The sequence below is a fragment of the Dama dama genome, chromosome 20 (genome assembly GCF_033118175.1).
Source record: "Dama dama isolate Ldn47 chromosome 20, ASM3311817v1, whole genome shotgun sequence".
NCBI classification, from domain to species: Eukaryota; Metazoa; Chordata; class Mammalia; order Artiodactyla; family Cervidae; genus Dama; species Dama dama.
The window spans coordinates 22,556,286-22,580,262 of record NC_083700.1 but is presented as its reverse complement, the minus strand read 5'-3'; the positions used below and the strand labels follow the sequence as shown (position 1 = coordinate 22,580,262).

At 48.1% G+C, this 23,977-nt stretch overlaps 1 protein-coding gene across 1 annotated transcript; it reads right to left on the bottom strand.

Annotated features, from left to right (window-relative positions):
• Nucleotides 1-3,182: 3,182 nt before the first annotated feature.
• ANKRD35 (ankyrin repeat domain 35) lies at nucleotides 3,183-21,470 on the bottom strand. The gene is made up of 15 exons (XM_061120970.1): nucleotides 21,350-21,470; nucleotides 20,773-20,894; nucleotides 15,218-15,348; nucleotides 14,079-14,167; nucleotides 13,640-13,704; nucleotides 12,754-12,811; nucleotides 12,491-12,561; nucleotides 12,078-12,184; nucleotides 11,189-11,373; nucleotides 10,506-10,543; nucleotides 8,338-10,350; nucleotides 6,550-6,639; nucleotides 6,256-6,321; nucleotides 5,373-5,470; nucleotides 3,183-4,818 (listed from the first exon to the last, which is right to left on the bottom strand). Exons 1-14 carry the CDS (start codon nucleotides 21,366-21,368, stop codon nucleotides 5,411-5,413), a joined length of 3,114 nt encoding a protein of 1,037 aa, XP_060976953.1. The 5' UTR covers nucleotides 21,369-21,470; the 3' UTR covers nucleotides 3,183-4,818; nucleotides 5,373-5,410.
• Nucleotides 21,471-23,977: the final 2,507 nt, after the last annotated feature.

Genomic DNA, 23,977 nt, shown 5'->3' with positions numbered 1-23,977 from the left:
GGGGCCCGGCGCCGCTCCCAAGGTCTGCACGGCTGGAGGTCGGTCCGGCAGCTGGACGTTGCAGCCGCAGCTCCGCCCGGGCGGGAGCTCAGCCCGGCCCAGCGCTGGGGCTGGGGCCGCCCCCTCCTGGATGAGCCCGCCAGGACAGCGGAGAAGTGGGGAGGGGGCGGAGTCTGAGACGGGAGAGGGCGGGACTCTGAGTCTGCGGAGGAGAGATTAACTCCTCCCGGGAGTGGATGGGAGAGACGTTCTTGGATCTCACCATTCTTACTACTGTTCTGCAAGCAAACCCTTGTATGCGTTTTGAGTGGAAGTATGCTGCAAATAAGACGGTGTGGGCCAGAAATCCGATCGCTTAAAGAGGTACCTACTTACAGTGAGTCTCTCCCTACGGGAAAGAAAACATGAGCTGCTAAAATCCGAAGTGTTCCTAAACCCTACCTCCACCTGTGGTCCCCTACTTCCTACCTCAAATACACAGACTGTCACCAGAGACTTAAGAGCTTTAATGTAGTTGAAGGTGAATGGAGGGGAGGTTTTCTCACCGAGTAAGGGCGCTTTTTCTGCCTCTCTCTGAACTGCCTACTCTCCTTCCTCCAAAGCCATAGACCTTCTCAACTAAGCTAATCACTCGCAGACAGTTCCCTTGAAAATACCAACTTGATTTGAGAGCGGTTTACCCAAACTAGGTATTGGAAAAATACACAGCATTTTGTACTTAGTTGGTTGGGACCTAAGTGATAATGTCATTTTTTCAATAAATATTTGATTACTGTTCAAAGATTGTTAGGTGGTGAGGACATAAAATCCTTGCAGGAGTTTCCAGTCTAGCAGCAGCCAGATGGTTAAACCAATAATTGGCATACAGAAAGAATACTTTAGTAAATAGTATGAATAATTCTCTCATTTTGCTTACTTTCAATATAATCCTTCCCATGAGACCCCAAAACTGTAAGACTGAAGGTGCCAGCCTACCAACATCCCCCGGTACCTGCTGAACTGGACCCTGCCCAACTACTTTGTGGATTTGGTCCCTAGAGAGGATGCCTACCCTCTCCTGACATTCAGGTTCTTTCCTTGCTGCTCTGCTGCCAGCAGTAGTGGAACCTCAAGCTCAAATATTTGGTTCTAAATCCCACCTGCTCCCTCCAACACATGAGTCTTCATCAAACCCTGAGCTCATTTTTTTTTTGTTAAGTCCTCTATATCAAAGGAGGAGAAGGGGACAACAGAGGATGAGATGGTTGGATGGCATCACCGACTCAATGGACATGAGTTTGAGCAAGCACCGGGAGATGGTGCAGGACAGAAACCTGGCCTGCTGCAGTCCATGGGGTTGCAAAGAGTTGGACAGGACTGAGCAACTGAACAACAGCAACAAATCAAAAGTTACTGTGGACTAGTTTATATCTTCTAGAATTGTCAGTGGTTTCAGGGGAAGAATAGGAAAGATTAAAAAAAAGAGAGATGGGGAAATTCTTTGGAAGTGATGGGTATGTTCATCATCTTGATGGTGTGATGGTTTTATGGGTGTATGTGCTGTGCTTCTTCACTCAGTTGTGTCAGACTCTTTACGACCCCATGGACTATAGCCCACCAGGCTCCTCTGTCTATGGGGATTCTGCAGGCAAGAATACTGGAGTGGGTTGCCATGCCCTCCAGGGGATCTTCCCAGCCCAGTGATCAAACCCAGGTCTCCTGAATTGCAGGTAGATTCTTTACTGTCTGAGCTACCAGGGAAGCCCAAGAATACTGGGGTGGATAGCCTATCCCTTCTCCAGGGCATCCTCCTGACCCAGGAATCGAACTGGGGTCTCCAGCATAGCAGGCGAATTCTTTACTGGCTGAGCTACCAGGGAAGCCCCTTATGACTTTATAATAAATATGTCAAAATTGATCAAACTGTACACTTTATGTGCAGCTTATTGTATGTCAGTTATATCTCAGTAAAGCTGTAAAAATATAAGGAAAAAAGTCAACCTCACCTTGATTGCTAGTAATTTAATAAAGGAGGGATCTCCTATAATAGTTAATTTGAATCCCCAAGAAAAAGTGGAAACGCTCTTCCGAGGAGGAGCTGCTCAGCAGTGGACTTGAAGAGGTTGCTGGTAGTGTTGCAGGGAGAAGTCAATTCTGACTCCATGTTGGAACTGTTTCTTTGACTTGCTTTCCATTGTCTTTGTTATTATAATCATACATAAAGCCCTACTTCAGAGAATTCTGCCTCTCTGCCTCACTGTTAAGCAAAAGTGCCTTTGCTCACAACCCTGTCCACATGTAGATTGCAGGAAGAAAGAAATTAACACATCCCCTTGCCTGAGGCTTGCCATTCTAGGAGATATTTGCAACATTAATGGCCTTGTTTTTACTTTGTTTCCTCACCTACTACCGCCCCCTATCTTGATCCATAAAAGAACCTGGTATCCAGACCCAGGACAATATGGTTATTTTGAGATGTTGCCATCTTCTGGGTCAACCAGTTTTCCAAATTAAATTCCTTGCCTCAACATCTTGTCTCTCAGAGTCCTTGGCCTGCCATGCAGCAAGCAGAGTGAACTTGAACTCCGTAACAGTAGCAAGATCAGCAGCTCCAAGAGAAAGTTCCAAAAGCTATCCCAAGGAGACTAGAATGGACATTTCACTGATGGGGCATAACTCATGGAGATATTCCCCAACCCATCCCCTATATCTCAAGAAAAATTCACAAGGGGAAAAAAGAAAGTTCATTGCAGTTTTAAGTTCTAGCATCCCTATAGGATAACATAGAACTAGGAAGCAGGGCTCCTGGGTCTGATCCTGCCTGCAAGCTCTCTCTATCCCCAGTGCCCAGCACTTAGTAGACCCTCTTCACATCAGTGTAATAAAATGATGTGACCAGACAAAGAATGAACTGCACATCAGGACCAAGTTTCAGGGCATTCAAAAACATGGTGTGGGGTTCAAACCCCATCAGGGCTCACCAAGCTTCACCTCCTCTCATGCATACATCCCATCTGGAGAAGGAGAGAGAAGTGAAGCAGGAATAGTTAAGTCCCTACTGAAGTTCTACTAAAGAGACAGTCCAGGAGGAAAGACAGGAACATCAAGACTAGAGTTACTTTGAGAAAGAAAGATTTATTTATGAAATCAAGGAAAATGTCAGGGCTTGAGTTATTGGGTAACAGTTTATGGGGTTGTATAAAGGGAGACTGCTTAGGAAAACCCATGGCTGGAGAAGTTTCTGCTTCTGTGTTAATATTAACATCATTGACCATTCCCACAGCTCAGCCATCCTGGGATCAGCTTCCAGGAACCCCAGAGGAAGCCAAAGGCATGACTTCCATTACCAGAACTGTTTGCTGACTCGAACTTAGCAAAATGATCTCCCCTTCTCTGGACCCTTCTCTCAGCCATCTTTTCATTCTTCCCACCCCGCACTGCATATACAATAAGGAATGTTATATTCCTTTTCTATTCTGTGGTAACTCGAAGGGCAGGAAGGAAAAGAGAAGTTCTGTTCCCCTTAATAGAAATGACTTTGACCTTCTGATGCTCTTTTGGCAACTGCACCCTTCTTTTTCCCCATCCATTCCTCCTCTCTTCATTCTCCCAACCTTAAAGAAGTCCTGTGCCCATCCGCATAAACCCTGGAACTGACCTCATCTTCTCTAGGACCTAATCTACATAGCTGCCTTTTTCCTGGCCAAACCCTGGAGACAGGCTCTGCAGCCCTGTGTGGCCCCCCTGTCTTCCACGACAACCCCTCCCCACCCTTCTCTCAGCCCAGTCAGTCTCTTTACTGCCAAACCGCTGCCGCCTGACCCAGCGTAACCCAGCAGGGGGCGGGCTGAGAGAAGGAATTGGGAGGGATCAATGTGGGGGCCACCGTTCCAAATATTTGAGTAACCGACCGCCTGCCTCTCACCTAGCGGTCTGACTGGTGGAGGGGCGGGAAGGGGCAGAGACCCAGGGGAAGTGACCCAGAGATACATTTTTATCAGTCTGAGGACAGAACTGGAGGGAAGAAGCCAAAGCTGAGTATCCCTTTATCCCTTTTCCAGGAATCAGACTTTTCAACCCTCTTTGCACCTGGGGCAAAGGACAGTGACTTCATGAAATCAGGCACCTCAAATCTAGACACCTAGTTTAACATATGATAGAATATTTTAGACTGCACATCCTGAAGAAAATCTAGGTCTCTTAATCTCTCCTTCTTAAAAAAGAGTGAAAAATAAATAAATAAATAAAAATAAAAAAGATAGTGGACTGAGGAGTCCCAAGGTAGAGAGAAAGATTAGAGCTGTTCAGTCAGTACAAACAGATGTTAAGAGAAATGAGGAGTGTCGATATCCATTTTTACAGAGGGCTGTTTTTCCAACTGTGAGAATGCCGTTTTTCAAACTGGGTCTTGACTCATTAGTGGAGGTAACCAATATGTTTTGATGGAATATAGAATAGAATAGAAATAATAAGGGTAAATATTATTTCAGGTATGTACACACAGGACGTAAAATGTATTTCTTTGGATCATAATCAAAGTTTGAAGGCAGCTAATTTACAGGGCCATTTGTGATCAAAAAAGAATGAAAAGATTCCTTCCCCATGCCCCCTTTAGAAGAAACAATGACACCCAACACCATCCTGCCTCCCACTTTATTCTCCATAGAGCCGGCTTCCACCCACACCTCCTCTGATCTCATCCATGCTGATTCCAGGGTTCAGGTTCTCAGGTCTGGGGTCCATAATGTCAGGTGAAGCTCCACCCACACCAGCCCCAGTGGCCAACCCACCACCCACCACAGCCTGATGGAGCCTCTGCCAGCCAGGATGCTCTGTTCCCTGAAAGAGGAAATTCAAGAATGAAATGCACACACTTCTATACCCTCAGTCTCCTCCCACCCATGCCAAGAGGTTAAAGATGATCCTCACCTATCCAGACTAGAGAAGATAGCCAGCTGCATGGGGGTCAGGAGAAAGAGGGAGGATGACTACACTTTGAATGAGTGGTGGGGGAGTGAAGGAGATTCTGGAATCTGTAGAATCCCACTCTAGGAAACAACCGTGCATCACTGTCCCACCATCACTCATCTTTCACTGGTTTCTCTCCGCCCCAGACCTTAGGAAAGTCACTCAACTCCTCCTTTCCATCTCTTATCCCATAAGTCAGACCCCTTCAGTCTATCTGCTCACTGACTCCTGACTCCACCCAGGCATTCCCCATATCATGTCTACTCAAGTGACCTCACCTCAAACAGTCTATGTCCCCACAAGATATGTCCCACTCTATCTCCCTAGTGTCAGTTATTACCCGGGGCAAAAGGAGACTCCAGTTTCCATCCTTAACCCCCTTTCTCCCAAGCTCCTTCCCTCATCATCCTGAGTCCATAACTCACAACAGAGAGATCCCATATTCTTCAGGGCATGGGTTGCCTCACTCCTGTATGCTGAGGATTCGCAGGAGGATATTATACACGTCCTGTTCCATGTAGCCCTGTAGGTGGCAGGAAAGAAACAAAAGGAGATGAACAGAACATGAGAGGGAGAGTTTCTGCAGTAGAATGCAACTTACTATGTGCCCTCACTTAATAGTACTTCTCCATAGCTGTTGCCTAATCTTTACAAGGAAGATAATGACATCGACTTTTCAGGACTGCTGTGAGGATTACAATTGTGAATACGGAGCAAAGCACCAGGTACAAAAATAAGTGTTCAATTCTTTGTAGTTATTATTAATTCCTAATAAAGGAGCAAGCCACTCACCTGTTCTTCCTTGGTGAGGGATAAGCTGGCTCGGGAGGAAACTGAGAAAGGGCATGTTCTGTGTACTAAGTTGCTTCAGTTGTGTCTGACTCTTGCGACCCCATGGACTGTAGCCTACCAGGCTCCTCTGTCCATGGAATTCTCCAGGCAAGAATACTGGAGTGGGTTGCCATGTCCTCCTCCAGGGGATCTTCCCAACCCAGGGGTCAAGCCCTCGTCTCTTACACCTCCTGCGTTGGCAGGTTCTTTACTACTAGCACCACCTGGGAAACGCCCCAAGAAAGGGCACAGGGACAGGAAAAAGGCTTTCGGTCAGTCAGGGAATTGGAAAGGAGGGGCAAACCCCTCTTCCCTTCACATTCATACTCTTGATCTACCTCATGAGGTCCAGAAACCTGATACTGGAACACTTAAAGTCCAGCTTTCTAAGAGATGACGTCTTTGCAGTTAAGAGAAGAGGCGCCAAATGCAATGCCCCCTGCCCAGCTCGCTGCCTCTACCTCCCCCCAGGCTCACCTGAGCAGCATTCAGCAGATGCTTCCTATAGGTAGAGATGATCTCTTCATGGGTCTTCTGGGAATCCTGGGAGTGAGCATCAGTGGGAGGTCATGTGACTCACCCTCCTCCCCCAAGCATGAGGAAAACAAAGGGAAGTGATCGGCTGTGGCAGGTGGGCTCCCTTGGCCCCTGAGCACCTCAGCCTAGACCACTGCCTGGCCTCTGGATCCCCAAAATCTCTCCCACAGATACATTACTGCCACTCTGCACCCTCCTCTCTAGCGGTGCCCATCTCCCGAGGACCAAACATACCTGCAGCTGTAGGACAAGGCGAGCATTATCTCCCCGAACAGCTAGAACCTCCTCTGAAAGCTGCTCCAGCTTCTTCAACAATTCCTTGATCTGAGGCCAAAAGGAAACGGAATCAATGCGGCCCTGGTCATTTCCCACTCCAGGACCACTCAAAGTCAAGGTCTGTTGCCATTTATTGGGTATTTAATACCTGCCATGTGCTTTTACACACATTGTCTCATTTAATCCTCAAAACAACTCTTCTGTTCTAAGAAAAACAATACTCTGAGGGAAGTAGTATCATTCACGTTTTGTAGATAAGGAGCCGGAGTTAAGTAATTTGTCAAAATCACACAGCTAATAAGTGATGAAATCAAGATTTGATTTTGAATCAAGATATCTCTGAATTCATGGCCCACACTCTTAGCTCCTTACTGAATACTGACCGACTTCTGGCTGCTGGCCACTGAAGGAAATGGAGATGAGTTTTTGTGGTTCGTGAGGCTGAGACACAAATGCAGTTAATCATAACCAGCTGTAATAGGAATGGCAGGAGCAGCTAACCTTTACTGGGTATTAGCCATTTGCCAAAAATTTTCTGAGTATTTTAAATGTAATATTTAATGAATCCTCATAACGACTGTTATTATCCTCATTTTATATATGAGAAAACTGAGGCTTAGATAACTCACACGAGGTCAATCAGTTCGGGGTTTTTGTTTGTTTTCTGTTTGGCCACTCATGGCGTGCAGGATCCTACTTCCTAGACTAGGGGTTGAACCCATGCCCCTTGCAGTGGAAGCTCCAGTTCTTAACCACTGGCCTGCCCAGGAAGCCCCTCAATCAGTTAGTTTTGAAATTGAAATTCAAATGCAGACAGTCTCAATTAAGAGCCACTACACTATTTTCTTTTGCTCATTTGTCTAATCATCTTCAACACCAACATAAAATTCCTTCTTTAATTAACCCCACCCAACACTGATTCCTATTCTATATAACATTCCTTCTACGTTTATGTACTTTATATTCTGTCAAATGTAACTCCCTATAGTTTTTAATCCTTCTAAATTTGATCATGTACACAAATTCTAATAAGTCTGAACTCATTGCACAAGTAGTTCTAGAATTACTAAATTCATTTGTAAATTGATTTTTTTAGAATTCATAAAAACATGTCTTTTAAAAATATATAGACATATTCACTTTTGGAGCAATCATTAGTAAACTCGAGTATCTAACACATTGGTTTTCAAATTTTTTCCTCTGCATGGCACCCTCTTTGCCAATGAAACTCTTTTGTAGAACCTACTCTGATTGAAATGAGAGGGGAGCTTCCGAACCCTGAGCCCCAAATTTTAATACCCAAGCTCCCTTCTCTCTTGAATTTATACCTTACTTCCAATTTTCAACCCCAAACCCCCTCAGACCCAGGAGAACATTGTGTGGTCCTTGCAACTGACTGGTGTTCTGCTTGGGCTATTAATCTGACTGGCCAAAGATGGTTTCAGGTCATACGTGCCTGCCAAGTCGCTTCAGTCGCGTCCGACTCTGCCACCCGTGGACTGTAGCTCGCCAGGCTCCTCTGTCTATGGAATTCTCCAGGCAAAACTACTGGAATGGGTTGCCATGCCTACCTCAAGGTGACCTTCCTGACTCAGGGATCGAGCCCGTGTCTCCTGCGGCTCCTGAATTGCAGGCTGATTCGTTACCGCTGAGCCACCGGGGAAGACCCAGTTTCAGGGCCGCAGACCCTAAGCACGCAGAAACCGTCCCTGATACTCCCTTCGGCTGGCTGGTTGGCCTGCTCACCTTGGCCTCCTTGTCCCGGCAAGCGCCGATGAGATGCTCCACCTTCTCTTTGAGCAGCTCCGCCGTCTTCTCGAACTGTTCGGAGCGTCCGCGCATCTCGCTGGCCTGGCGCTCGTGCTCCGCCGCGCGTGCGGCCAGGTCCCCGCTCCGGCGCCGCTCCTCGGCCGCCGCCTCCCGCAGCCGACCCATCTCCCGGCAGGCCGTGTTATACTTTTCCAGCAGGGCCTTTAGCTCCTGGCCCCAAGCCTGGGCCTGGGCCACCAGGGAGCCCCGAGTTTTCAAGTGCTGCCGCAGGCTGGCCGCCTCCCGGGCCCTCAGCTCCTCCACTTCCTCGGTGGCTTGGTAGAGCAGCTGCTTCAGCTTCCCTATCTCCTGGCTCTTCCCGCTCATCGTGGCCTGAACTGCCCGCAGCTCTTCTTCCAGCTTCCCCAGGTCTTGCTCCAGAGCCGCCACCTGAGGGGAAGCCGAGGCCTCCCCACAGCGAGGCTCGCCAGGGCGGGAAGGGGAGCCCCGCAGCTGCTGGTTTTCCTCTTCCAGCCGAGCCAGCCGCTGCTGGGCCTCGCGGTGCCTGGCCACCAAGGCACTGATGCAGGCCTGCAGCTCTTCCAGGGGCGCGGTGACTGTGCTCCGTGCACTCCCCTGGCCTACCAGGTCTGGGGGCAGGCAGTCCCACAGCCCCTGGAGGCCTCTGTTCTGGGAGGCCAGGCGCTTCCGCAGCTTCTCCGTGGCCTCCTTCTCCAGGGCCAGTTCATCTGTCAGCAGCCCCACGCTCCTCCGCAACTGCTGTAGCTGGACCTGCGCCTCCGGCCTGGGCACAAACTCCCGCTGTAGCCGCTGGCTCAGGGACTGCAGCTCCCCCTGCAACCGCTGCCGCTCCCGGCCCAGCTCTCCCAGCTCCTCCAGCAAGTTACTGTTGCTCAGTCTCAGGGCGGACACCTCTTTCTCCAGCTGTCCCCTGGCCTGGCCTCCTCCTGGCATCTGGTCCCCTCCAGGAGCCCCTAGAGGCTCTCCCCGGGCCCCGGGGACCCCTTTCTCCTTTTCTTCATCTTCTTGGGTGATGGTCCCTGGGACTGACTTGAGCGCTCCCTCTCTGGGCTCCTGGGCAGGGCCCTCGGATTTCATCTGCAGTCCTGCTTTTGCTCGATCCAGTCTCACCAGCACCTGCTCCAACCTGGCCTCCATCTTCTCCCAGGCAGCTGCTGCAGCCTCAGCCCGGGGTGTCCCCAGAGCTCCCTCCAAGACGGGTCTTGATAAAGCCCCCCGGGCTGCATCCTTTTCTCGCCACACCGCAGCCAGCTCCTCCCTCAGCTGTAGCAGGAGCTGATTCATGGCTGCTGTGCCCACTGGCTCAGCCACTGTGCTTGTGGGTTCAGCCCCTGAAGCCTGGGGCCTCTCCTTCCGGCCAGCAAACAGCTGGTCAGTATGATCAGGGCGAAGGGCCTGCCCATCACTGTTGGTCAGTTGCTGTCCTGTGGTTTTCCCTACAGTCTCAGCCTTTGGGCTCTGGGGTGGCTCCTGGTCTTCTGGTTGGGACTTTCTCTGGGCTTCATACTGGATCTCCCCTGGGGCTGAATCCTCAGCCTTCTTGGAAGCTAATACTGGGTTGGCTGCCGCTGCAGCTGTGGCCTGCTGATGCTTCTTCAGCTCTTGTATGTGCTTAGCCAGCAGGTTGAGGGCACAACCCTGTTCCATGCCATCTCCTCCAGGCCGGAGACTAGAGCCCTGGTCCCCTGGAGCTCTGGGCTCTTGGGACAGGAGGAGCCCCAGCTCCCGAACCTGTTCTTGAATCTGTTTCTCCAGGCCCAGGTAAGCTGTAGCTTGAGCCTTGCACTCTTCCGTCTTTCGCAGCAGCTCCTGCTCCAACTGAGAAACTTTTCTCTTCTCCTCTTCATACTTCCACTTCCACTCCTCTGAACATGGATCCTCGTCCTCTTCTTCCTCCTGTTCCTCCTCAGGCTCTGCCCTCCACGGGCTCTTAGGTGGCGCACCCACCTGAGGCTCAGAGGGAGAGGCCTATGTAGAAAAAGGAACAGTGACGTCAACCCAGGCAGCTAGCCTTTCTTCTCTTAGACTGTCTCAATGCCCCAACGATCCCTGCCTGGGAGACATCCCAGTGGGAAAGACTGGGGTGGGTCAGAAGCAAAAGGAGTAGGTGCTTAAGGTCTTACCTGGGATGCAGGATCCAGGTGTTGAACTGGCCCCTGACCTACATGAAAAGACATGGGAGAAATGAGAGAGGAGACAGGGCCCACATGCTTTTAGCCCACACTCTGGCTTCAGACTTTCTCTGAAAGGAGTGGCCCCTCAGTGTTCATCCTTAACCACACATGTCTTTCTGGTGCCAGAAGGCACCCCTATTTGATGGATCCCTAAGTAGCCAGCAATGTAGGTTCCCTGTCCCAGAGAGATGTCGGCTCATTTATTTCTTTCACTCACTTATGTATTGGACACTGTGCCAATAAGTACTGTTACAGTTAGAAACCAGGAGCCAATGGTGAGCAAGACAGAGGAGGTTATCTGAGGGCGTTACAGTATAGAGGGGGCAAGAGAAAGACTGACCATTGAATCACACAAATAGACGTACAATTACAACTCATAAATGCTAGCAATAGTGTTAGCCAGAGTTGCCTTCAGGGAGAGACAAGGTTGCATTAAAAAATTTTGTGACCTTGCTTTTGGGAAGTGGGAGGCATCTCGTAGCAGAAGCAATAAATAAGTAAGTTCTCCACTAAAGTGACAGTTATTTATCACATGGATTGTTTCCATGGAAACAACGGGGATTCTAAGAAGCTTCTTTGATTCTAAGGCTATCAAGGAGCAACTTGGAGTCACAAAAGCAGATTGGCTTTACCCCCTCGGCCCTGCCGGTTCAGGGCCTGCCGCAGCAGCCTCCACAGGGTCCTGTCTTGTGTGCGTAGGGCATAATGCAAAGCATCATGCCCTGTGCTGTCCACTGCCCCCGCATCTGCTCCATGGCTCAGGAGCAGTTCAGCCACCTCAGCACTGCCTTTTTCACAGGCCAGGATCAGAGCCGATCTGTGGGGTGAGACAAATCTGAGCATAGGCTTTTCTCATGAAATCCTGGAGTCCTGGTTTCCAAAAACAAAAACAAAAACAAAAACAAATCCACTTGCAAGGTCAGCTCTCACTAAGTGTGGTCAGGAGAACCACAGACTGTCACCAGTAAGTGACAAAGCATTAGGCCAGAACAGAACTGTTCAGATGTCATTCCAGGAGCTGTGACATCAGAAAGCGGGGAGCCCGTTTGAGGGGCTCCATTTTCCTCTGCTTTATATGTTGAGTTTCTATATAAGTTCTTTACTGGGTAAACAGACTCTATATCTTAGAACATAGTTTGAAAGCCAGTCAATTAAAATAGTGGTTCCAAGAGTATTAATTCTACTTCCAGAGTCATCTATGCTAGAAGGATGGTACCAGCAGCAGCAGAATAGGAAAGTATAAAGAATAAAGAAAACATTCTTAACTCACCAAGAGGAAAACAATGAAGCACAAGCAGGGCGCTTCTGAACCACCACTGGGAAGAAAGGCCGTTCCCAAGAAAACAGAGACCAATCTCCCCATCTCACACACACAACACACACACACACACACACACACACACACACACACACACACACACACACACACACACACACACACACACACACACACACTTTGCCCAGTGGCTCCTTTTTAGATTGTCAGGGTTGGGATTTGGGATGGGATGATAGAAGGCTCACTTGTCATTCTTGTCGGTGACATTAACCCGGGCACCTCTCTGCAGTAGCTGTGAGCAGATAGCTGCGTGACCTCCCAGCGAGGCAATCATTAGGGGTGTACGTCCATCCTGCACAGATTGTGGGAACAGGGTTCATGAGGAGACAGGGGAACCAGGGCTTTGACACAGTCCTACCAACTCCCTTATTCCCACACCTCTCCAGGAAAAGAACACCAATTCTGGAGCTAAATACTCCTTCTCAGAGGGTTGAAAACTCTCCAGAAGATAAGCCTTAACCTTTCTGTGTGGAAAAGGAGGAGGGGCAGAGGGAGAAGGAAGAAGAGGTCGTACCACACAACCCCTTGTCATGGAACTTGGCTAATTAACTTCAAAGAAAGCAGCAGCCTCCCCATATAGGGCCCTGCCAACACTCACATTATCCAGGACGTCCAGGAAGGCTTCATGATCACACAAGAGGAGCACACTTGAGGCACAGCCAGAGGAGGCTATGGAGGGTTACAGGATGATTGGGTTCAGCAGAAGCAGGAAGGGCACCTCTCAGACCACAATTCAGTATCCTCTCCAAACCTTTCAGCAGTCAACTCTGGCCTCCCCTTCCCCCGCAAACATTATCCTCCCCTCCCTCCCCACCTTCTGGTCCCAGCAGCCCTGTTTCCCACTAGTCCCCTGGCACACACCTGCCCAGTGCAATGGACTACGATTTTCTGCATCTACAGCATCTTCATTGGCACCATGCTGCAAACAGTCACAAAGGGAAGCAGCATGGAGCATGGTGTTAACACTGTCATCTCCCACCCTGTTGTATCTGTTGTAGAACCAGCTTTCATCGTACTATAGGGAGGGGCAGAGGGATCATGGCTATGGCCAACTACTAGGCAAGTCCAGTTTATTCCTTGCAGACGATAGGCAGTCTTGAATTTCAGCCCTGGTTCATAAACTTAGGGCCTAAGAAAAATCAGATTATAGGTAAATAAACACATTAAGGAAATAACACCTGAGTCCATGTCTGGTACTTTAGGATCATAAATGAGAATCTTGGAAAGAGCTAGGGAGAACAAAGCAGAATATCTGTTGGCACAATGGCATGGTTGAACCGGGCCTTTTGAACTTTGAGAAGCTTATTTCTGAACTGTCCACATGTCATTTCACATGTATATTCCTCTTTGTACTCCTAGACTACAAACTCCTCAAGAACAGACAGCAGACTTTGGGTTTAACATGAACACCTCTGCCATCCTTCCACCCGCCCATCATCACAGCAGTCAGTCTCTGCAGTGGCTCTGCCAATGGTGAAACTCGATACATGCATATTGACTTGACTGGGTGTCAGTCCCTGACACTGCTGCTTTTTGATGTGCCCTGGAGGGCAACATTAAGCTGGGTGCCTGCACATAGCAGATATTAAATAAATACTGATTAATTAATGAATGAGAGATTACCAGGTCTCTTACTGGGGATGTGAGGGGTACATTTGACCAAATGTTGCTAGTGAGTACAAGATAGTCAGGAATCTCTGGGTCCAGTTCTTCCTTTCACAGGAGTAGTATCAGGGGTCTCTCTTACCTGCAGCAGGACCTTGACACATTGTGGCTGGCAAGAAATGGTGGCCAAGTGCAGGGCGGTGCTTCCTAGAAACAGAAAGAAGCAGGGAGTGGGGGTAGGTGGCCCCACGGATGCTGATGACTCACAGGGAGGGAAGGCGAGAGACGCACAGATAATCAGAGGGAGATTAGAGAGAGAAACTCTCAGCCACATGGGGCCAGAAATTCCTGTTCCCCAAGTGCCTGGTACCCACAGTGGAGGTGGGAGTGAGAGTGAGGTAGGCCCTCACTTGCAAGGAGGGGAACCCCTGAAAGCAGGCTGGCTGGGACTTACAAGGAGAGAAGCAGGGGGGACCACAGTTTGAACACCCAGCAGGGCCCAGCACTGCCCCACCCCGCCCCCTCACTGCTGCTATAAAGGGAAAAGCAAGTAGCATGATCCAGTGCTCAGTCTAACTCACCGTCCTCATTCTTGCTGTTGATGTCAGCCCCATTGGCAAGTAGTATAGTCAGACATTCTGTCAGGCCTTTGGAGGCGGCCAGATGAAACCTGCCAGAGGCAAGGCCAGGAGGCAGAAAGATAAAGGGGCCTCATAAAGATGAGGAATAGTTTTACTCAGTCAGTCATGTCCAATTCTCTATGACCCCATGTGCTATAGCCTGTCAGCTCCTCTGTCCATGGGATACTCCAGGCATGAATACTGGAGTGGGTTGCCATTCGTTTCTCCAGGGGATCTTCCCCACCTGGGAGAATCTTCTAAGCCCTGCTTGCTATGCTCCATCACCCCAAAGCCAATTCCAAAGGCAGAAAGGGAAGTTCCCTTAGCCTGACTTTCTGAGAAAGAGAAGCCTGTGTAAATGGCCTACTGTTATAATGTCAGAGGAGGCTAGAAGCAAAGTAGAAAGAAGAGCTATGGGTCTTAAGCAATCTGAGTATCTCAGGGTGTCCAGGGTACACATAATTACCTGTCACTCTGAGCCCAATACCCTTAGCAGACTGGAAATGTCACAGAAAGAGTGGGCCAGAGCAGAGGGCTAGACATTTGCAGGCTGACTTGGGCAGAGACAAGGAATAACATCCCTCTTGTACTAATCACCTCTTCCAGCCACATGATGCTCATGGCCACCACTGTACTCCTAGTTTCTCAAGCACATACCCTCTGACTTGTGCAATGAAGAAATACCCTACTTAGTGTATGTTTCAGTTTTCCATTTGTTTCGTGGCTTTATTCCTTTCTCGGTCGGTTTTGCTGATGTGGGTCATGTGGTGTAAGGACCTCAAGGACAATCTCTTCTTCTCCCACTGTGTGCAGCATTAGAGAAGTAGTGAAGATTTATTGATATACTTGCTAATGAAGACAAAAAAGGGCTCTGAAGTTATAGATGTTTCCTAGTCTTACATCATATCCAGGCTTGAAGTTTTTAAAGAGAACCACATACCAAGAGGGAAAAAGAAATGGCAACCCACTCCAGTATTCCCTGGGAAATCCCATGGACAGAAGAGCCTGGAGGGCTACCGTCCATAGGGTCGCAGAGGGTCAGACACGACTTAGCAACTGAACATGATACACATACCAAGGTGGGGATCAAGAGGACTTACGGGGACTGGCCGTTCGAGTCTAGCTTAGTGGGTCGGGCAGATTTCCTGGAGGCCAGGGCAGCCACGCGTCCCACGTCCCCCCGCTGCACCGCCTCCAGCAGCTTCTGATCACGGCGGTTCCATCTCTCCACCTGGACCAGAGCAACACATTGTGAGAATATAAGAGGTGGGGGTAGAGCCGAGGAAGAAAAAAGATGGGTTAGGAGGTCAAGCAAGGGAAAAGGGACATCCCTGAGGTCCTTTCAGTGTTCTACAAGTCACTCACCCTAGGTCACTGAATGCTTGCTTCATAGTTGGGCCAGTTCAATATTCACCAATGCACATGCCACTTGGGACTACTGCCAGTTATTGCCTGCTCTGCACCAAAAGAGGCTTGGACTACTGAATTAAAAATCATTGTTTGAGTCCTAAATGCTAGTGTTTCAAATGTCTTTTTTTTAATCAGCACTGTGATTATTTGTAGGCGCACAACCTCCCAGCAGTTCTAGCCTTGACTCCTTCCCTTTTGGTCGTTAGGTCTTGCTGGAGCAAACTGAACCAAACTGACCATCCCAGACTTGGGTTCACCTTGCCTCTCAACCCCCTCTGCTGCTCTGTTTTTTGTTCTCAGATATTTGAGAAATCAAGGCACCTAGCTTTGGGTCACAGTTAGGAGTCTAAGTACCTAGCCTTACCATCTCTGCCCATTGGCTTTAGGGTGCAAAATTTGGAGGAGAAGCACAGAGTTTCCATTTTCTCTTCTCATACCCAGGCCCTTTGGCTAGTCCCTCTTCCCCTTCCCTGGCAACACCAACCAAAAGGCCAAGATAGGTCTCCAGCTGGGCTGGAGGAGGCAGAAGAGACAGTTGCCCTCCTCCACCCTGCCCTCCCTCCTCATTTTCCTGGCAGAGAGCAGCTGTTCCAGACAAGATCCACACCTGGGCATACATTGTTCTACTGTGCCAGCTTGACTTTTTCAGGTGTTAGGGTAATTACAATAATTGAAGTATTACAGGGAATGAAAGAGCTGTGTAAAAGCACCCAGAGCCAAAAGCCTAGAAAAGCCTTGTTTGCTCCAGAGAAGAGAAAGGAAAGGATGGAAGGATACAGAAATCTGTGGAATGGTGAAAAGAGCCCTAGGCGAATACTTGTCAGCAGGCCTAAGTTCAGGGCCTGGTTCGACCACTTCCTCAGCTATGTGACCTAGAGTAAGCCATTGAACACCTCTAACCTGTTTCCTCATCTATAAAATGCGGAAACTAATTACTACTTCATCATGTTGTATGAAATGAGCTAATGTATATAAAATCTGTTTGTAAACTGTAAAAAGCATTACAAGTGTATGGCATCCTTATAAAAAAAACAGGAAGTGGTGGGGGATTGGTGGTGGCACATTGCATTTTACGAGGTGTAATCGAAACAAGAAAGAAGCTATAGGAGGAGGTGGGGAAAAATAGAGTCTCTGGAAGCCAGCTCATTTTCAAATACTGTTTACATAGCCAGGGCAAATTATTAATCAAGAACAGGAAAGATTTTAAATGCCTACACCATAAAATTATCTAAGGTAAATGGTTCCTGAGGTAACACTCCTGAGGTAATTCCTCGTAGCCCTTTTAAGTGTTATTTCAATTAACCTTTCAACGTTCCTGGAAAGTAGTTAGGGCTGATATTATTTTATCTAGTTGACAGAAAAGAAACTGAAGTGCACTGAGGTTAGATAACTGTCCAGGGGCACACCACAGAATAGTGGTAAAATTGAGATTAGAACCCAGGCCACTGGATGCCCTATCTTAGTTCTCACCACCAGGTCATATTAATACTGAGCTATGGAAGGTTTATTTATTTTCAAATAAACAGTCTAAGACCGCCTCCAGGGTAAAGCCACCCACGTTCAGACACTAATCCCTGCAAGAGGAAGAGTCTCCAAACAGGTTAATTCTCAAAGGACAAAATAAGCAAAATGACTGCTCAACAGACTGAGATGTAATAACACATTATCCAATGTCCCCTGGGGGCTACATCACCCTCAGAAAAGGCAGAGAACTAGAACTACACCTCCACCACAGGACACCACCATTAGCTGACCTCAATCTGAAGTTCTCTGTTTAAAATTATGATTCTAACACTTTTTATCCTTGTGAACTGAGGCATGTAACAACTTCTCTGAACCACAGTTTCCTAATAAAATAACACTATATAAAGCACCTAGCTCTGTCACATAGGAGGTACACAATAAACATTAGTTCTAATCACTATCCTTCTCAAACTTGCTGGGCACATTCTGGATATTCCTGGGTTCAGAATTCTCCATCCAGGAGAGTGGGAGGAAGGGTTCTTGCTCCTACTGGCCAATAGTCAAGCTGTATAGATGGTAACGGTATTTCTTAGCAATGTAGATAATTCTCTTTCCAGCTAGACAGTTTTAAAATCTACCTCATTTACTTTCTATAATCTTGTTATACCAAGAAGAATTTAAAATAGGTAGAAATTCTTCATGGCCAAACCTCTGCAGAGCTAGGGTGAAGAACAACAGAGGGGGACCTCCCTGGCTGTCCAGTGGTTAAGACTCAGCATTTCCAGCAGGGGGCATGGGTTCAATCCCTGGTTGGGAAGCAAGATCCCATATGGCTGCATGGTGTGGCAAAAAAAAAAAAAAAAAAAAAAAAAAACCACAGAAGGATGCTTCTGAATCTGAATTCCAAGATCTAGTCTATTTTTCATCCCAGCACCTTGGGAAAGAGGCACTGAATAACCATCACAGCCTCAAGGGAGCAATCACCAAATTAATTAGCAAACTCAAAAACAAGGATAAGCTTTGTATTTCTGTAGCCAAGACTAGGGGTGCCTTTGTAGAAGTAATTGCAGCCTCTTCTTATCTCTGGCTGTGTGCCCATGAGCGTCCTATGAAGACGAAATATGCCAACAGTAGAGAGAATGGCTACCACTGTATAGGATGGGTAAATGGAAATGGTTTTGCTGCCCTGTAGAAACCGGGAGTTGACTCTCAATTTTTAAAACACAATTGAGGGAATTCCCTGTTGGTCCAGTGGCTGAGACTCTGTGCTCCCAATGCAGGGGGCCCAGGTTTGATCCCTGGTCAGGGAACTAGATCCCACATGACAATGAAGAGTTCACATGCCCGAACTAAAGAACCTGCATACCGCAATGAAGATCAAAGATTCTATATGCTGCAACGAAGACTCGATGCAGCCAAATAAGTAAATAAATAGTTTTTTAAAAAATAACAAAATGCAATTGACATTTCTCTAACCTGATTCAGTGCCTACTGTTCAAAGCTATTTTCTGGTTTACTTCTACATAAGCAGAGTAAGCTAACATAGATGACACTCCTTGGACTAAAACAAAATGAGATCATAGGAGTTAAGTTTTTGTTTGTTTCTTGAGCTTCCTATATGTATTCTGGATGACTTAGATTAATTTTTAAATGATCACTGATCCTTCAGTTCTCATCTCAGTCTGAGAGTACAGTGAACCCAGGGGTTGGAGAGAGGATGGAAAGGGGCAGTCTTCTGCCATGACTAGGAAGCTAGGCTTTGGGAGTGGTCAGGAAGGCTGTGACACTACTTCTCTGACAAACTGGTTCAGAGTGGTTAGCCACCCAGGGAGTGGAGGGATTTATCATGAGAAGTGTGGGGAAGTTTCATGAGGAAACAATTTACAGCTTAAACTAGTCTATTTTCAATCTTATTGGATCCCTACCCTGACTGAGGAAACAGTTTTCTTTCCAGTTAAGCAGTTCTAAATCCATCTAATTTGCTACCCATAATCTTGTACTAAGAAGAGTTTAGAATGGGTAGAAATTCTTCATGGCCAAACCTCTGTAGAGCTGGGACGAAGAAGGACAGAGGGATGCTTTCCAATTTCCATATTCACCCCATTGTTCACCCCAGCTTCCTGAAAAGGAGGCATGGACCAACAACTGGAGAATCAGGAAGAATGAAACAGTTTCCCCATACCTAAGGAGCAGGCAGACTCCACAAACCTGAAAGGGAAGGGCAACGTGGAGGACTTTCAGTAACTAAAGAAGAGTCCATGTGAATGAGAAAATCATCATGAGTTAAGACACTCTGGGTTGCCTCAGTTTCTGGCACCTTTAATAGTCATTCAATAATGTCTTTTGATCGGTTGATTAATGCATGGAAACTAATGGGGAAGCAAACATAAGTGGGATGAGGACAGGCTTCAACAGAGTACCTACTCTTGCCTCATAGCTTGCTTTCAGATTTCTGTGACCTGCTCATGCAGAAGAAGCTGAGCATTTCTTGTTTGCTCAATGAGTGACAGCACTAAGTCAAGTTAGGCTAAGCAATGTTACTACAGGTAGCTGGCCACATTACTTCTAAATGAGCCACCATCTCAGTGTCCACAGAAAATTTCATCCCCTGATAGGAGGTCTGTCTGTAAGAGATCTTCAGAAAAGAAGCACCTATACCCTCCCTTGGCCACTCCCTTCTGTAGACTTTCTCCCTGTGTCCTGTTCTGGGAGAACCTCGGGAGCGGACTGACTTCTAGGAACTCTCAGAGTGAATCCACTTTATCCTCTTCTTCTCTCACCATCACCATTCCCCAGCTGACTCAAAGGAAGAAGAGTAAGAGCCCTAAACAACTGGGTGAGGGTTTAGTATGAAGGAAGGTTCTGGGGAGAAGCAGGCAAAAGGCCTTGACTGACCCAAGAACCCGTCTGATGACCAGGCACCGCAGTGAACTGGCCAGAGCGGAATCTGCAGGCACTTTACCCATTCCTTGGGGAGCAGCCAGGCAACTGTGCCTCCTCTGGCAGTGCCTGTCAGTGTGGCCAGACTGGACCGCAAGATTAACCCACAGAGAGCAGGTAGGAAGAGATCGGGGAGTTGAACCACCACTGGGCAGAGATGGGCAGAGGTTGAAGAGGGAGAACAGGAGAAGGCTGCTGCTGTGGGAATCCCAACTGGAAAGAGGTTTGGAGTGGTGTTGTCTGAGAGCCAGTGGTGGCGATGAGAGAGTGGGAGTGGAAGTGGTATGGGGTGAGATGGGGACAAGGACAGAGAACACTATGAAGGAGGGCTAGAGAAGGCACGGGGCTGCAGGTACTTGTGGGACTGAGAGCAAGGATAGGACCATAGAGGAGGTCGTGAGGATAGAGCAGGGCTGGGAAATGGAGCATGGGGCAGTACGTGGGAGATAGAAAGGAGAGTGGGGCTGAGCCCAGGCTGGGGATAGGACAGACGCCTGATGGTAGTTCAGTACTGGGAAACAGGATAGAAGTAGAAAACAGCGCCTTTACGAGAGAACCAGGGGCTCCAGGGAACGTATCAGAAGCTGGGGTGTAGATTCTAGGACAAGAAAGGGTCAAGGGAAAGAACCTTGGGGAGGGCAGAGGTTAGGAAGGCAAGTCAAGGCTAAGGTACAGGGTCTTGAGGAAGGCAGGGCTGGAGGGCTGCACTACGGAGTGGAAGAGCTAGAAAGACGGATAGAGATAAAAGGCCATGATGCGTGGAGTTGGGACTCAGGACTCTGTCACCACAGGGCTTGGACCCCAGCCCCATGCCCAGCCTCCCAGACATTTTAGCACATACCGCCACCCGTGAGCTGGAGCAGGAGAAGATGCGCTTCATGGCCGGGGCCGGGGCCACGGGGGGAACGGGGACGCGCGGAGAGCCGGGCCACAGGTTCCTGAACCCACAGGACTCGGCTGCAGCTGTGTTAGAGAGCTGTCAAATGCAGAACGGGATCCGCCCCAGACCCGCCCCAAGACCTACCGCGTTCAATCAGAGACTAGAACCCGAGGGCTGGGCTTAAAACTCCGCCCCTCACCCACCCCCTGCTCGGCCGCTGCGGAGGCAGAAGTCCTGCAGTCTCCGCCCGAGAAGTGGGCTTGGTCCCAAACCTCGCTCTCCCAAGCCGAACCCGCTCCCAGCTCTGACTTGCTCAGTCCGAAAAGGGACGCCACCGGCTCCGGCTAAAACTCCTCCCCTGGCTCCGCCCCTCCCCGCAGCTCCGCGCTGCGGTCCCGCCCTCAAGCCCTGCCTCGGGCCCGCCCCTCCGAACACCAACACAAGGTTCTCCGCGTCTGCTCGATCTTAGCAACTGTCGCATTTAACCGCTCGTGACGACGATCTGATTCTATCCAGAGACCTATGCCAACTTAGTTACCTTTGCTTCCTCTCTCCATTCCGCAGCCCAAAACCCAGGCACAAAAAAGGGTTTGAAGAGAGCGTTTTGGAAACGGCAGGAGATCGTGGTACCGAGTCAAGGACGGAGCAGGATGACCCACCGCAACCTGAAGAAGGGGGCCCAGGTTTAATATTCTAACACATCTCTAAATTAGAAAAAGGCATAGGGAGAGGAAGGTTTTCTTTTTGTTTTTTAGCATCCCTTTCCACAAAAATGGGCTTCCCTGATAGCTCAGACGGTAAAGCGTCTGCCTACAATGAGGGAGACCCAGGTTCGATCCCTGGGTCGGGAAGATCTCCTGGAGAAGGAAATGGCAACCCACTCCAGTATTCTTGCCTGGAAAATGCCATGGACTGAGGATCCTGGTAGGCTACAGTCCATGGGGTCGCAAAGAGTCAGACACGACTGAGCGACTTCACTTCACTTCACTTCACTTCCACAAAAATACTCACAAAACTGTCTTCACTATTTCCACTGCCCTTTAAATTCACATTCTCAGCAGTTCATGCTTGGTCAGTTGCAGCCAGTCTACCTGTCTCTTCTCCTTCATCCAAAGAGAGCACACTCAAGTGCATATGAAAGCCTACAGATTAAAGTTGAGTTCTCAGTGTGATGTACAAGGTTTATTAGGAGCCGCACCCTACCTTCTCAAGTCTCATCTCTCACTACTTTCACAAATAGCCTAATGTTGAGGCTGTTCTAATCTACGACAGTTCCCTTTCCAACTGGTGATTAATCCTCCCTGGAATATCTCCTCTCACACTTGGTGGTCCTTCACACTTGGTGGCCCCTCAAGACACAAAAAATTTTTTTCTGTAAACTTTTAAAGTGCTGCCAACCCCACCTTAAAAAAGTATGCCTCTTGTATGTGACACACTTCTTGTGTGCGACTATTGTCTAGCAACCAGCTCTCTGTATTTGCCATTTGTTTACATGCTTTTTTCCCTACTAGACTGGGCTCGTTGATGGTAGAAGTTGCATTTTATATTATTCTCATTGCCTAGCACATATTAGGTGCTTAACGTCTTATAAGTGAATGAACAAAATAATGAATGAAGGAACAAAGGAGCAACAATGAGAAGAAAGCAACACCTTTCTGTGTGTCTGAGGCAAGCCTGTTGTTCTACAGTTGCTTCTCAAACTGGCTGTGCTTCAAAGGAAGAGGTAACAGGCTTATAGAAGAATAGATTGGGGTTAGAGGAAGTCCCATCCCGGAGCTGAGCATTAGAGAGGAGAGGGATCTCTAGGTGGAAAAAAATATTAATCATGTGGAGAGAGAATGAGATGAACCAGTCTTTGAGGATATCCATCTCCCTTTGTGGGCTGACTTGGGATAAGAAGGGGGAACCTGGCAACATAACCATGGCCTCAGTCCCTGACCCAGAAACAGTGTGCTCCATAAAGGTTGATGAAATGATAGCCTATGTGCTGAGGGCCACCATGGATCCTCCAGCTACAAAATAACACCAGCTTGCCACAGAATGGTTGTCCCTGCCTAATAAGCTAGAAAGGTCACTATTCTCAGGGTTAGGCAACAAAGACAGAGACGTGGTCTCTAGAAGCCCATTGCTGAAGCACCCATGTCCCTTGAGGATAATAGGAGAACCCTGGGTGTCTAAAGAAATCTAATCAATCGGATTTCTACCTTTAGAGCCTTAAGTTAATCACCTAATTATCATCTTTCTGGGCCTGAGGGCTTATATCAAAGGGGATGAGGCATAGGGTAAGATTTAGTGGCAGGAGATAATAACACATAGGAAAACAAATCTTGAGAGTCTGTGAAGAGCAGGCAAGTCACCAGATCATGAGCATCACTTGGTGCTTCAATATACCTCCTCAGTCCTCACAGTGCAGGTTATATAGGGTAGGTTTTCTTATAACAAATTATTTTTATAACAGTAGTTACCATTTATTGAGTACTTACTATATGTTCACTTTACTTCAATTACCTCATTTAGTCCTCACAATCCTAATACATTTATTTTTAAATATTTGGCTGAGCTGTGTCTTAACTGTGACTTGCAGGATCTTCAATCCTCATAGCAGCATGTGGGATCTTTACTTGTAGCATGTAGGATCTAGTTCCCTGACCAGGGAATGAACCCTGGCTCCCTGCAATGCGAGCATGGAATCTTAACCACTGAACCACCAGGGAAGTCTGAACCTTAATAAGTTTAAAGTCAAGAAAGTCAAGACTTAGAGAAGTTAAATCTGTTCAATGTCCAACAGGTTTTATGTGGTATGTTGTTTAGTTGATAAATCATGTCCAACTCTTTTGCAACCTCATGTTCTGTAACCCGCCAGGCTCCTCTATCCATGGGATTTCTCAGGCAAGAATACTGGAGTGGGTTGCCATTTCCTTCTCCAGGGGATCATCCTGAACCAGGCATTGAGCCCGCATCTCCTGCATTCGCAGATGAGTTCTTTGCCACTGAGCCACCAGGGAAGCCCTTCAAGTGGTATAGCTTAAACTCAAGTCTGTCTTCATTCTTAACCACTGTTCTACACAGCCTCTTAATCTGAACTTCAGGGTAGTCATGGCTTGCCCAAGGCCATATAGCTCATAAATGGCAGACCTGGAATTTCAATGTAGGCCTATGTGCTTAC